Raw genomic sequence first — 14,565 nt, forward strand, 5'->3', positions numbered from 1 at the left:
AGGTGATTTATACAAATAGCTTTACCTGCTGGAACAAAAGCATCTACAGAGTGGTTATTTTGGGAAGAATGTGGTTTTCCCTGCAGTCACGCCTGGTGAGGAAAGTGAAACAAACTGAGTGATGGAGAAGAGGTGGGGGAGAGGAAGTTCTGTTATTCATTTTTTAGAAGAAGGTCAATTCAGTAGCGTGAATATTTTCACGTAAAATCATTTTACACTGGACTTTTTACACTAAACAATAAAGAGAGTCAAAGGTAAATTAAACCACTTTTACAGTGGAGAAGAAATATTTTTCTCTTTAACAGGAACAAAAGACAGAATGTTGTACAGTCATTTACTTTACATCCACCTTACAAATTTACTTTGAAGAGTGTATTCGGTGTTGCAGAGTCAGTGCCTCCCTAAACAAGGCCTGCCTGACTCTCCGCTCTGTGTGAAGGAAAGCCGAGGAAAATGCTCTGCATCACGAGTTGCTGGGCAGAAATGAAGAGAGCAGGTTGGAGAAGGTCTGGCTCACTGGTGTTCAGTGTGTTTATCTCCAATTTCCTTGTCACTCCTTTAAATCATACGGCGGTTAGAGTTTTAATGCTGTAACTGAGAGTCAGTCACCCAAATAAACATGTTGTAGGACTGGGTTAATAAACAGAGCTGCCTTCATGAGCAAACTAATGAAGTCTGAGGGGAAAACAGGGTCAGATGAGGACATGAAGATCGTGCTGAGTGGAGACGCTTCACACCGACTGTTTCGTTTGTGCTTCATACAGCAAAAGAAAATCCAGACACTGACAGAGTAAAGAGGAAATCTGCCCTCAGATCCCGAGTCATTTACAAACATTAACTGTTTATCACCCTTATAAAACAACACACTTTGATAAACAACAGATTTTAAAGGTGAAGGTGTCTTTCTTTCTCTCTCTCTCTGTCTCTCTCTCTCTCTCTCTCTCTCTCTCTCTCTCTCAATGCTGTAAAAGTCTGTAAACTCCCTGGTGCTGTTTGGCGCCCTATGAGGGAATCATGCCAAACCAGCCTGTGTGCCAGAGCTATGTGTGCCAGAGGGAGATGGAAAGTCCCTGCTGTTCTAGAATAATCGCTGAAATGCTTTCGGTTTGTTAGGATGGGGAACAGCTCCCTCTGCTGGACCCACAGTGCTTTACCACAGTTACAGTCATCTATGTCACCCAGTGGCTGACCACAGCAAACCACACCGAACCACCTTTACTGAACACACTGAAACCTGAAAACACTTCTGTGTTCTGTCACTGTGCTTACAGCTATAACTCTAATAATGATAGGCTGATAGCAATAATTCTAATAATAATATTTATGTAACCTTATCTTTCCTGGCATGTGTCTGATAAACATGATCAGATTATTAAGGACTCGATGAATCGACCTCATTTATGGATCTGGTGACTGTCTAAGAGGTCATCACCTACTTCTTCTAGTCTTCGTTAAACCTGTGGTCACTCATGGCCGTTTGAGCCAGACTGGCAGAAATGTGGACGCATGTCATTAAACGTTTGAAGTGATGTCATCTGTCCACCATTTTATGAGCTCTGGGTTATTTTCCCGCCTGTTTCTCTGTTCACAGCCTCTATCTCCCCCTGCTGGTGTCTGTTCCTGATCTGAGTTTAAAATGGGACCTTTTTATACACCAGATAATTCACGATTTAAATGCAGGTTTTACATGGATTAGTTTCTAGAGACTAAACGGAAGACATGAAATATTATCAGACGTATGATTTCAAAACAGAAACTGGTTGAATGGAAGACACAGATTGTAAATAAATGGGAATATCGGTTAATAAGTTTTCATCATGGTACTAAAATCACATCCTTCAGCCAAAGTGTCTTGTTTTGGAATCAAACTCATCCCATAATTTCTCCTCATAACATTGTTTTTTAACTGAAAGTGCTTTCTATTAACTGCAGTGATGCTGGTGTTTAATAAAGCCCAAATCAAAGATTAAAGAACCTGAAATGAGCCAGTTTAGAGCTTCAGACTGAGCCTAACACATATAACCGGCTACAAGAAACAAAAGAATAATATCCGCACTTTAATGACTGAAAACTCAGAGCTCTGTGTTTGGAAAGCAATGAAGAAAATAGTCAGAATTTACAGTTTAGGTTCAGGGAATTTTAAAGACACCACTGTGTCTCACTTTAAAATTCCCTTGCATATTTTCTTGTATGCAATTAAAAATGAATGACATGAACTTTCCTGAACGGACTGTAATGTTTCTGATCCAGTGATGTTGCTGATAGAATAAAACAAGCTGAAACCCATAAATCATAGAAATCTAAAACATTTCCACTTCAGCATTTAAACTGTACACAGTCTGGCAATCTTTGCGAAAGGATTTATGGCCATGAAGACCTACAGAAGTCTTGTTGTGGCCCTGAATTTGGGGGCGGAGCTTCTGAAAGAGCACTGATTGTGGGGGTGTGTTTATTTTGCTGTTGAGTTCAAATACCAACAGTCATTCTTCAGAATAGTTTGCTGCATCTATAAACGAGGCATCCAGCCCCACCCTTGATCGGTATCAGCTCGGCTGATTGTGCTGAAAGGTGATTGGCGATCCGTATCGGCCCCAAAAATGCTGATCGGTCTGTTTCTAGCTTTATTTCTATTTTTTCCAAATCTGCAGTAGTTGTGCACTTAAAAGTGGGAAATATGGCAAAAAAGTACCATGATAGGTTTTCACAATAAGATATATCACAATATAAGACTGAGGCCAAATGATGTCGAGACCAAGACAAGACTTAGACCAGACCCCAGTACTGCAACACTCGCAATCAGGCTGCTGTGTTAAAGCCATCGATAAAAAATACAGCCCAATGTAACTGAGCCTGCCCCAGGAACAATTTCAGGTTTTACACAGGTTTATGAGTCTCAAGGCTTTAACATCCATCCATTTTCTAAGCCACTTCTCCCTCAGGGTCGCAGGAGGTTTTAACAGAGATATTAAATTTAGTTTCATTATTAGCTGCAGGCATTGCATTGTACAAAAGCAGACCCTGATCCCGACCCTAAAACCTGTTAACACGGCTTCAAATAACTTTTATTACAGAAAATGTTTCGGTCTAAAGGACAAAACTCAAGAAGTCGGACTTGAGTCTCAATCACTGATTGGAGTCCCTGACTTGAGTCCATATTAAAATCTGTCCCCAGAGTGCTTGGGGTGTGTACATGTCCACACTGGCCACAGTAAAAGTGATCTGAATTGAGTTTAATTAAGCTGTCAGTTGGATGCTGGTAAACACACGGTTAGACCTGAGCCTCACGTTCTCTCACATCTTCTTCCAAATGAAAACTCCAACACAGCCAATCATGACAAGCAGGAGAACAGCCATGCCTCCATGAACAATGATGCCAACTGACTCTCCATCTGAAACACCAGTGTTACAAAAGTGTACATGTTCATCAGCTGCATGTTTAATACTGTGATTTTCAAAGTCATTTAGATCAGTATAGTAGAATCAGTCAGTACCTCGTGGCAGGACTCTGTGATCAGTCACTGGTAGCACCATCTCTTTCTCCAGGCTGATGTGCTGAATGACGCAGGTGTAGTTGTGTTTGTTCAGCTCCTCAGATGAGACAGTCAAAATGCTCCTCTTCTGGAAGGTTCCATCCTGATTGGGCAGCAATTCTCTGAGCTCCGCATCCTCTTCCAGATCCTCTCCATTCTTCTGCCAGGAGATCATCACTGCTTTGGGGAAGAAACCTGTTGCATGACACACCACTGGAGAAGAAGAGTTCTTCTGGAACAGAAACACCTCAGGAGAGACTGGAGAGAGAGGGGGGGGGGGTTGGGTTAGAGATGGAGCACATGTATATGTTTACAATCCTCGGTATTAAGAACGTAAAATTTGCTTATGTGCAATATACAAAAAACCTAAAGGATAAATTACAATGGTTGAAGACTCATTCTCACCAGCAAAGTACACATTACCACCCACAGTGGACAGCGCAGTGGCCACTGACAGGTGCTGAATGATAGTGACCAGCAGCATCTGGCTAGAATTAACCATGCAAACAGACAAGCAACTCTGGCAGAAATCACATCCACATTCAATGCAGAAGGCCTCACACACATATCCCACAGGTCAGTGCAGTGCTTTTAGCTTCCATGGGATTTGGGAGCAGAAGACCCACCAGAGCACACAAGGCCTCACCAAAGTCCCTAGAGGACTATCAACATGTGGCGTGGTCCAATAAGTCATGGTACCAGTTGTTTTGGGCTGATGGTGGGGTTTGTGTGTGGTGCAGACCACAGTTGTCAACAAGACACTGTGCAGGCTGGTGATGGCTCCATACGGGTGTGGGGTGTGTTCTCATGGCATGGGTTGGGTCCACTGGTCCGCCTACACATTTCAATGACCAGTGACCGCTATATTTTACTGCTTGGTGACCATCTGCAGTTCTGATGAATGATGTGGCCTGCACGTTTGCCCTAATCGAGTATTTATGGGATGGGGTGAGAGGTCCATTCACACCAGAGATCCTGCACCTACAAACACCACAGTGTTGTGGGTGGTTATCCAGAGAGCTTGGCTCAACATGCCTCCAGACGTCTTCTGTCCACTTGTGAAATCGATGCCACATCGAGTTGCACTTTGCTGGTCTAGAGGGGGTCCTACACGATACTAGTTCATGTCCCATGACTTTTGGCACATCAGTGTAGGTGAACTTACTGTCTACGTGATCAGCAATGCTATAACAGTTACTGTCAGTGTTGAAGGGAAGGATGTTTCTGATTAAATGGTTTTGAGGGTTTCAGTGCTGAGGGTGAAACAGTGAGAGTGAACAGTTACAGTAACAGATCAGATCACTGTACCTTTCCTCTCCAGAGTAGATCTTCCATATTCCACATACTTCTGTAACCACTCGATACACTCATTCTCCAGGTAGTTCTTCCACCTGTTAGTCCGACTCACATCCGAATCCCACTTCTGTTTGGTAGTAAAAGCTTTAGTGTTGGCTGCAGTCCAGGTGAGTGTGTTCATATCCAGACTGATGAAATCTTCTCCATCATAACTTTCCTGGTGGTATCCTCTCTTGGTTCCATCATCAATCAGCTCACAGCCGTACATCGCTTGCACTGTGTGAACACCTGCAGAGACACAAGTATAACAGATTAAATAAAATGACTGAGTGAGGTCAGTGTCCATCCTGGAGCAGTTACTGCTGAACACCTTCTGGAAATGATCTTGTCAGGTATTTTTTTAGCTGCACTATGTAAGATTTATTTTTCTTGTTAAAGCTGAAAGAGGCCATTTCATGATGCCTTAACTTTGGAAATTTTGTTTCAATTTTCTTAAACCTCAACAAGTAGCCTAGATTAGTTGCCATTATTTATGTTGCTAAATCTGAAATAATTTAAAACATTCTATCACAGAGAGGTTTGTGTTGAAGCAGCTGTCAGTATCTGGTGCAAACCACATAGCATGGTGCTCATCACATAGCAAATGTTGTGCAGCTGATAGCATCTGGTGCTCAACACTTAGCATATGGTGCTCAACACACAGCATCTCGTGCTCACCTGATACCAACTGGTGCCCATCTGATAGCATCTGCTGCCCACCACATAGCATATGATGTGCACCTGATAGCATCTGCTGCCCACCACATAGCATATGATGTGCACCTGATAGCATCTGGTGCTCAACACACAGTGTCTGGTTCCCACCACATAGTATCTGTGGCCCACCATGTAGCATACAGTGTGCACCTGACAGTATCTAGTGCCCACCACATAGCATATGGTGCTCACTTGGACTCAGATATTTACTGTAAAATACAAAACTAGCTCGGGATTCATTGGATTAATGATATATTTCATTACAATCTGCAAATTTAATAAAGTTAATATGTGCAACATGGTCTTCTAAGGCCACAAAGAAATAAGATTTATAAGCACTTTTCCCTGTAACTGGAATAACATAGGTTTAAATTATGTTTAAAAGGCCTGTATCGTGTAATACTGAAAGTTCCTTGCTTGTTTTTGAAACTGGAACTTTCAAAACATACCATTCACTCTCAGGTTGATACGTGCGTATGGAAACTAAGCCATAAAAACACCCATTCACACTGAAATTAGGAGTGTTTCAGGCCGCTTTTTGAGTGAGAGAGCCCATCAGAACAGTTCAGTGTTAAAGACACAGTAAAAAAAACAGCCTCTTCAATTGTAAGAGATAAAGAGAGAAAATGGTCAGGTAGAAATAAATGACGTACTTGGTTCACAAAGCCACACAAATGTTACTCAGGGGAAATCTCCAAGTCAAACGAAGGACACGGGCCCTTTAAAGTGTGTGTGTGAATGTTCAGGAGATGATTCAGTGAATAAAGGGCTCAGAATGAGAAGTTAAATCTGACTGCATTCATTCAGACTGAGATGTTTATACGCATATAACAACCGAAACACGAAGATTTGGGCTCGTAGCAAGAAACACCCTACAAAACTCATAGCCTATATTCAGGGTATCCGCAAGGGGCCCGTGTTTAAAGTGTGTGCATGATCACCTTCAGTGTGATTGAAGCGCATCATTCCTGTAGCCAGATTAGCTTTGAAGATCTCCTGAACTCTCAGATGATCCTGTGTCTCTGCGTCCCAGCACTCCTTATCCTCGTTCTTCTCGATCCAGTCTGTCTTTGGGATGAACTTCCTGATGTTACTGTCATAGTACACAAACTGGCCCCCATCCACCAGACCCACCACAGTGAACTCTGGGAAGTTAATTCCTGGTGTGACTGCTGTGAAGATGTAGCGAAGAGAGTGGGAGGCTGAAAACGTAATCAGAAATTTGTCATGAAGGAAACACAGCGAACAAACAGGCAGACAATCATCACGACCTCCAGTATGTCAGCTCCATCAGCCACACTGCTGGAAAAGACCCAACAAACAACAAACCAGTGCTGACATCAGTGATACCTTTCAAATGAAGGTAAGTTATTATTATTCATTTTTAATAAATAAAACGGATCTTGTCACATGTCCTGCAGAATAAGTTAAAGACACAAGCATTGGTTTTAAAATAAAATGTCATTACTATTATTGTTATTAACAGTATTAGCATTATTATTATAATGTTATTCATTTCTATTATTAAGCTATGAAATACATTTCCAGTCGGGTGACCTGCTGAATAGGTTAATTAGCCACACCCCCAGGAATATCAGCGGCAGTCAAACAGAATGAACCTCTACACATTTCTCATTATTAACATGATCTATAATCTATTAACCCCTTAAATATCCAGAGGTCCATTACACACTTCTATAACTTAAGAACAGCTCAAGCAGTTTGCGCTCAAGTCCCTGTAGATGAATAATAAACCTCAGTATGTAGGACGTCTGGTATTTTAAGGGGTTAATGGGTTCAAATGTTGAAGGGGTTCAAATGTTTCAGCTAGTTTGCATAAATGTTTACAAACATTTCCTCCAATCAAGCTTTAAACCGTCTATTACCAGGATGTTAAACTGACCTGCTGAGGCCAGCGGAACTGTAAAGGCGAGGTAAATGAGGGACTTCACGATCTGCTCCATCTCTCACCACAGACTGGCATCAGAACCTACAAACGTGTGGCGGGAAGAAATCTGACCAATGGGAATTCAGGATCCAGGAGCTCTGGTCAATGAGAAATAAGGAGTCAGTATCAGGGGTGTCAGTTTCTAAGCAGAGAGAAGGAGGAGAGCTGGTTGATACTGAATGTGTAACCCGCCCCCAGCTTCAGCACCGGTTTCCATCAGTGCTGGGAGTACAAGCATCCTCCAAGTTATGTGAAGTGCCACTGCATCTTCTCAAGGTGCCACTATACCTGAAGGAGAACACTAACCGCCAGTTCTCTTACATCAGCTAACAGATGCCTGATTGAGTGATGGGGGGAGAAGGAGGGCTATCCTGCCCACCCAGAGAGAGTGAGGCCAATTGTGCTGTCTTGGACTCCTGGCCATGGATGGCTGTAGCATCACCAGGGATCGAACTTGTGATCTCCTGGTGATAGACCAATGCTTAGACAGCTACACTACTTGGGAGCGACCTACCACTTTCTGATTGAGCTCCGATCACTTACATCCTAAAGAAACGACTCGGAGGGCCGACAGACACAAACAGAGAGGGTGTCAAACTCAATGGTGGAAACAATCAGAATCTCCATATCAGCTGGGGGGCATTTCCCAAGCAGTAAAGCCTTTCGAGTTGGTGTTCAGTGGGAGGAGCTGCAGCTCACTGATCTGGTAAAAGTGTTTGTACTGCGACTCAAGAGCTACTGCACAGTCACAGTTTGTGTCACTACACTGTGTGAACGTATTAAACGTCAGTTAGAATATTTTGAACTGCTAAACTAGGGTTGTTTTCAGATCTATCATGGTCGCTGCGGACGTATTTAACTTGTCTATTCGTTCAGTGAACGCTCCACCCATGTTCAGATCAGCTCTGAAGAGCTAATTCACAAGGGAATTCAGTGAATTCTCAGTGCACATTCGTACTGTACTGTCTGTGATTCACACAGACCGAGCTGCTGTTATGACAAAACACAAGCAGTAAAATAACAGCAAAGATATGTGTTAGACTCTGACTCACGGATCCCTTAACAGAGGGGAGACCGGGGACGGTTGCAATACGTTTAGGACTATTAGGACAAGGCCAACCACATTTTTATCCATTAAACACACGTCTGCTAATTCTGCCTACCCTTCAAAGATTACATATGGCATTTTGTGATATTTATCTGAAATCAGATGTTGCAACTGACCTCAAACCTGGAGGGACAGTTACACCATGGATCAGGGACCCTTGCAACATGTTAAAAATACAAAACATTTCACTAATTGACTTTTGCGTTTTGTCTCAATAATCACAGCATTTCTGAAAATATACATTGTTTTCCAAAAAACATCACAGTATTATTTATTTGTACATCATATTATTATTATTATTATTATTATTATTATTATCTATTTATTTAGCAATATTTATCAAAAAACAGTTATTGAATTTTGTTTGTTTTTATGCATAGAACGTAGGCCTACCTTGACTCAGTGTGCAGATGTTACAGATGCTGTTCAATCTCTCTGCATTTCAGTGTGAGATGGTAGGAGATGGAGGAATGGAACAATTTGCAATGCAGCAAACTGTAAAACAAAACTGCAGCTGTTTTAAAAACAGATGTTTTTGTCACGCTTCAATGAACACGAACTGGAACCTTGGGTTTCCTGAAAGGCACAGACATCCTATAATGACACAGCTAATAAACAACGCCCCCCCCCCACCCAACACACACACACACACACACACACACACACACATCCCACCCCCACCCACCCAAACACACATTCTCACGCAGAATAATGCCGGTAGTTAATGCAGTGCCATCTGAGGGATTGAAGGTCATGGGCATTCGGCTGTGGTTTTTGGCCTTGTCCTTCACGCACAGAGATTCCCTGAGTCCTTTGATGATGTTCTGCCCCATAAAAGAGTGAAAAACCTAAAATCCTTCCAAGTTATTTTTAACAACTAGTTGCAAACGTCCTCCATCCTATCACCCATGACAGAACATCATGTGCCAGCTCGACACACTGACCCTGGCACATGCCAACCACATCACTTAGAAGTTAACAAAACAATGACCCAAACCAAATAAGTTTTGATTAATTTATACAAAAAATCAAGACAGCATGACAAAAATACAGCTCATTTAAATAAACGCAGCAGCAGATGTTGAAAGTGCCATCTTCCTGGTGGGAGGGGGGGTCTAACTGAGCACGTGCAGTATTAGTTTCATCACTCTAGCATGTTTCTGATTGAGGGAATCAGACTTGTTGCAACCGTCTCCCCAATTTGATGATTCTGGTTCTGCATCAGTGATCTGACTATTCGCATTCAAATTGACACACCAATCATTAAGAAGGAGATATCAAGTATGACTTATTAGGGTTGCTATGACTGTGATACACTTTTTTCTAATGTGAGAGTAACAGAGCGCCTGCTTCCCCGCTAAACTGCTGCAGACTTCAGCTGAACTGGGTATAAAATAGCCTGATGTACTTCAGAGATGTCAGCTACACTCAAAAAACATAGATGAGTTAAGGAAACAAATCAAGTTAATATTAATTGATTTGACCCATTTATAATGTACTTAATGTAATAGCATTGAATGAACATAATTGCCCCAAGCTTTAAATCAACCACGTTTAACAAGTCAAATAAAGGAGACTGAATTGTGTTTCTCTAAGTCAGATTTCCACTTGCTATGGGACACATGCTCAAGTCTTTTATAGCTAGAATAAACTACTTTGGGTTAGAGGATGTTTTTGATTATGTCTTGTATTGAGAGATTGGAGATAAAGCCAGAGAGGCCAGGTTGAGATGGTTTGGACATGTGTTGAGGAGGAATAGTGGATATATTGGTCAAAGAATGTTGGAGATGGAGCTGCCGGGCAGAAGGAGAAGAGGTAGACCTCAGAGAAGGTTTATGGATGTAGAGAAGGTGGACATGGAGATGATTGGTGTGAAAGTAGAGGAGGCAGTGGATAGGGCAAGATGGAGGCAGATGATCCGCTGTGCGATCCCTGATTTTATTGACTCATGGCTCCATCTCTTTGTATATTGGGCCCTTGATTCACTCGCCATTTCTACGTAGTTTTTCCTCGTAGGCTTGTATCTTCTCTTAGGTTTACACTCATACTTTGGTCACCTAGCCTTGTTATTGTTGGCGCTTCCACATTCTCCATTGCTGGGTGTGGTTCTAAACTGACGGGGCACTACAATGTCCACTTTTAAACCAACTCAAGTAAGATCATTTGAGCTAACTTAAGTTAAATCAACACTAGTAAAATCAAATTTGAGTTTTATTCGAGATCTCAAAGTCACACACTGTGTGATATAATAAAGCCCATGTTTATCTGCAGCTGAACTAAAGACAGGATATGAACTCATCACTTCTCTGGGCCAGAAGTATCACATGGCTCCCTTTTGGCATTTGTTGGTTATTGCACAAAACACGTGTTATCACATGATGCAACAGACAAATGCGAAAACTACCCATCGCATGAAGACTCCTGGCTAATAAACATGATTGCTGGCGTACGGCAAGTCTAAAGCATCTAAAGTTTCCCAGCAGTTTAACTTCTAAACCAAAGTGATTTTACAGTTACATTATGAGTTCAGGCTGAGTCACTTCAGTCATACAGATACAGGAGCTGAACATGATGAGAGTGTGGTCATGTGTGTGAAGGCATTCATTAGGAGGATCCATCTCATCTGTAACACGTTCTCTTGCTTGTTCTCCTTTTTCTAGTTTGCGTGTCCACTTCTTATGACCTCCACTCTTCCTCTGGTCCTGGCTTGGTTTTCCATTTCACTAGAAATACTAAAGAATGCCTTTTTATTGTGTGTGATCAAACAGCCGTTTCAGTTACAGTGTTTACCTGTAGGAATACGTGTTAACACAGTTTGTTAGTGTGTAAACCATGACAGCAGTGTGTTATCCGTGTTTTACTGTAGTAACTGGAGTTTTGTGTTCTAAATGGTGGAGCTTTCTGCATGACAGCCTTTGTCAAAACAGCGTTTTGTTATGGCACTTGGGTTTCCTGTTATGTAAAAGAAAAAAGAGAGAGAGAGATTATTACCTAAACATTGGACAAAAGAGTTTTCATTTAAGCAACGGGTGAAAAGGTTTGAAGAACTGAGTTTAGAGTTCATTCGTTTTTAACATTTACACACAATGAAGTGAAACTCACAAATAGCTGTTTTTCCGGTGTTTAAAGATAAGCAAAGTAAAAAAAAGAAAAATTCGTCATAGCGATGAAGTAGGAAACGAACTGACTCAAATACACACATCAAAAAGTTTGAACAGCCCTGGTGAAGTCATATTTTGTTTATTTTGTTGATTTGAGCACGTCAAAGGACACACTTACATATTCCATTTTAGTTTAGCATTTGGGAAAATAAAACAATAAGCTCATGAACATGTCAACCCAGCATAACCTCTTCGTGAAACAACTTTTAGAGGCGGACGTCTGGTTCCTATCACCAGCACTGTGAACAGCTCTGACTCAGTAAGTTTCTCAGAGCGTTTCACACCAAACCCTGACTGACTCACTTCTTAACCATGCACAGGTCTTCAGTACAGCCGCGACTGTTCGAGCTGTTTAGTCTTGACTGGTGAAGAAAGTGGAATAAACAGAGTAATGAAGAGGTGTGCCGGTTCAGACGAGGACATGCAGGCTGTGCTGAGTGGAGACGCTTCACACTTTATGTTCTTCTACTGTGTCAAACACAAACTGGTGTCAGTGTGAAGCGTCTCCACTCAGCACAATCTAACCCCCCCTGGGAATATCAGCAGAACATTCACTCACACAAACAATAATAAGGAGAACTGTCTTCAGACAATCTTTATTGTGAATAGTTCATTAAGACTGTAGTCAACATCAGCTATTTACAGAGCCTTTTCATAAGAAAGACAGAAATAATATTTTAAGGGTATAACGTCTCCAATTATGTCCACTCAATGCATCCATGTGTTTTTGCTCTTTAACAATGTCGCAGTTGGTTTTGGTTGTTAGATGTGACCAAAATCTGTTTTTTTTTGTCCTGTTCATTTAAAACAGGGTTTAACAGGGAATTCTACAATTTTATTCATTTATTTCTGTATAATTCAGTGTTGAGCTCGGGGAATCGAACCCGGGCCCTCCTCGCTGTGAGGCGACAGCGCTACCCACCGCGCCATCTGATGTAAACAGAGTCATTTATAGTAATTTAATGTGAAACGGTTGATTGAAGAGGTGTCTTTACAGTGGTGGTGATGGGAACCAGGGGTCACCATGACTACAACACCGATATAGACACTTTATTTACCATCCAGAACCACCAGAGAACCTACACGAGTCTTCTGAGTTTATATGAAATGATGATGATGGAAAATAGTGGAAAATCTGGAATAATAAGAGGTGATTTTGGTAACAGCTTTACGCAAATAGTTTGGGAGAGGAGATGATCTGTTATTCATTCTTTTATTCAAAGACAAATATTTAAGATATTAAGTGGTTTTTTGTAAGGACTCATTTTACACCGTACTTTTCCCACTGAACATGAAGGACTATGATTCACTATGAAGTGAATTATGCTCTTTACAGTGGAGAAGAAATACTTTTCTCTTTATCAGGAACCTGAACAAAAGACAGAACGTTGTACAGTCATTTACTTTACATCCACCTTACAAATTTACTTTGAAGAGTGTATTCAGTGTTGCAGAGTCAGTGCCTCCCTAAACAAGGCCTGCCTGACTCTCCGCTCTGTGTGAAGGAAAGCCAAGGAAAATGCTCTGCATCACGAGTTGCTGGGCAGAAATGAAGAGAGCAGGTTGGAGAAGGTCTGGCTCACTGGTGTTCAGTGTGTTTATCTCCAATTTCCTTGTCACTCCTTTAAATCATACGGCGGTTAGAGCTTTAATGCTGTAACTGAGAGTCAGTCACCCAAATAAACATGTTGTAGGACTGGGTTAATAAACAGAGCTGCCTTCATGAGCAAACTAATGAAGTCTGAGGGGAAAACAGGGTCAGATGAGGACATGAAGATCGTGCTGAGTGGAGACGCTTCACACCGACTGTTTCGTTTGTGCTTCATACAGCAAAAGAAAATCCAGAGACTGACAGAGTAAAGAGGAAATCTGCCCTCAGATCACGAGGCATTTACAAACATTAACTGTTTATCACCTTTATCAAGATAACAGACTCTCATAAGGTGAAGGTGTGTCTCTCTCTGATCTTCTCCAGTTCAGTATAATGTCTGTAATTTCCTGGTGCTGTTTGGTATTTTGCGGGTATCATGCCAAACCAGCCTGTGTGCCAGAGCTATGTGTGCCAGAGGGGGATGGAAAGTCCCTGCTGTTTCATAACAATCGCTGAAATGCTTTCGGTTTGAGAAGATGGGGAACAGCTCCCTCTGCTGGAACCACAGTGCTCCACTGCAGTTACAGTCATCTAAGTCATCCGGTGGCTGACCACACCAAACCATAAACCACCTTTACTGAAAACACTTTCGGTTCGGCTCCCATTTCGCAGCAGGAGAATTTTGCCCTAGAAAAGTATTTTGCTTATTCAGGCAAATGGTGGTCACAAAAAACACTAATGTGGGATTTCTGCTGCACAATCCTCCGTGTTTTTTGTGGGGTTTTAGTCATATCTTCACAAAGTATTGCGAGGGACAAAGCACAGAAATCATACTGCATGCCTGAGATTCTGAATGTCTACATGAATATGTTTCTCTGCACTGGGTCTTAACAACATCTGCACTTAAGTCCTAAAACCTGGCCATCCCCTAATCTTTCTTTCAGGACTCACTCAGTGAAGTCTGGGAAGTTTCTCCTCTATATTCCTCCCTGTGTATTGTCTGTCCTATTGGTCTCACAGTCCTACACTGGTTCCCCACGTTTATGGACCTGTCTGACTTCTCCATGCTGGAAAAAACAAAGAGATTCTGCATTTCAATCCAGCCTGATTTGTTGTGAAACACAGTAAATAAAATTTCTGATAAAGCATAGTGCATCTATATTTTATTCCAACAT

At 41.8% G+C, this 14,565-nt stretch overlaps 1 protein-coding gene across 1 annotated transcript; it reads right to left on the reverse strand.

Moving 5' to 3' along the window:
* Positions 1-2,038: 2,038 nt before the first annotated feature.
* Positions 2,039-9,193, reverse strand: LOC108412249 (class I histocompatibility antigen, F10 alpha chain-like). The gene is made up of 6 exons (XM_037531718.1): positions 9,032-9,193; positions 7,486-7,628; positions 6,524-6,784; positions 4,839-5,114; positions 3,492-3,788; positions 2,039-3,389 (listed from the first exon to the last, which is right to left on the reverse strand). The coding sequence occupies exons 2-6, from the start codon at positions 7,544-7,546 to the stop codon at positions 3,292-3,294; spliced, it is 993 nt and encodes a 330-aa protein (XP_037387615.1). The 5' UTR covers positions 7,547-7,628; positions 9,032-9,193; the 3' UTR covers positions 2,039-3,291.
* Positions 9,194-14,565: the final 5,372 nt, after the last annotated feature.

The sequence above is a fragment of the Pygocentrus nattereri genome, chromosome 20, assembly GCF_015220715.1.
Source record: "Pygocentrus nattereri isolate fPygNat1 chromosome 20, fPygNat1.pri, whole genome shotgun sequence".
In the NCBI taxonomy this organism is placed as follows: domain Eukaryota; kingdom Metazoa; phylum Chordata; class Actinopteri; order Characiformes; family Serrasalmidae; genus Pygocentrus; species Pygocentrus nattereri.

Bases quoted from the DNA above. Each gene is read 5' to 3' on its own strand.
- LOC108412249 (XM_037531718.1), bottom strand. From the start codon at position 7,546: ATGGAGCAGATCGTGAAGTCCCTCATTTACCTCGCCTTTACAGTTCCG. The intron at 5,115-6,523 runs GTGATCATGCAC...GTGTCTCTGCAG, and splicing joins GCGCTTCAATCACACTGAAG to GTGTTCACACAGTGCAAGCG. The intron at 3,789-4,838 runs GTACAGTGATCT...CTCTCTCTCCAG, and splicing joins ATCTACTCTGGAGAGGAAAG to TCTCTCCTGAGGTGTTTCTG.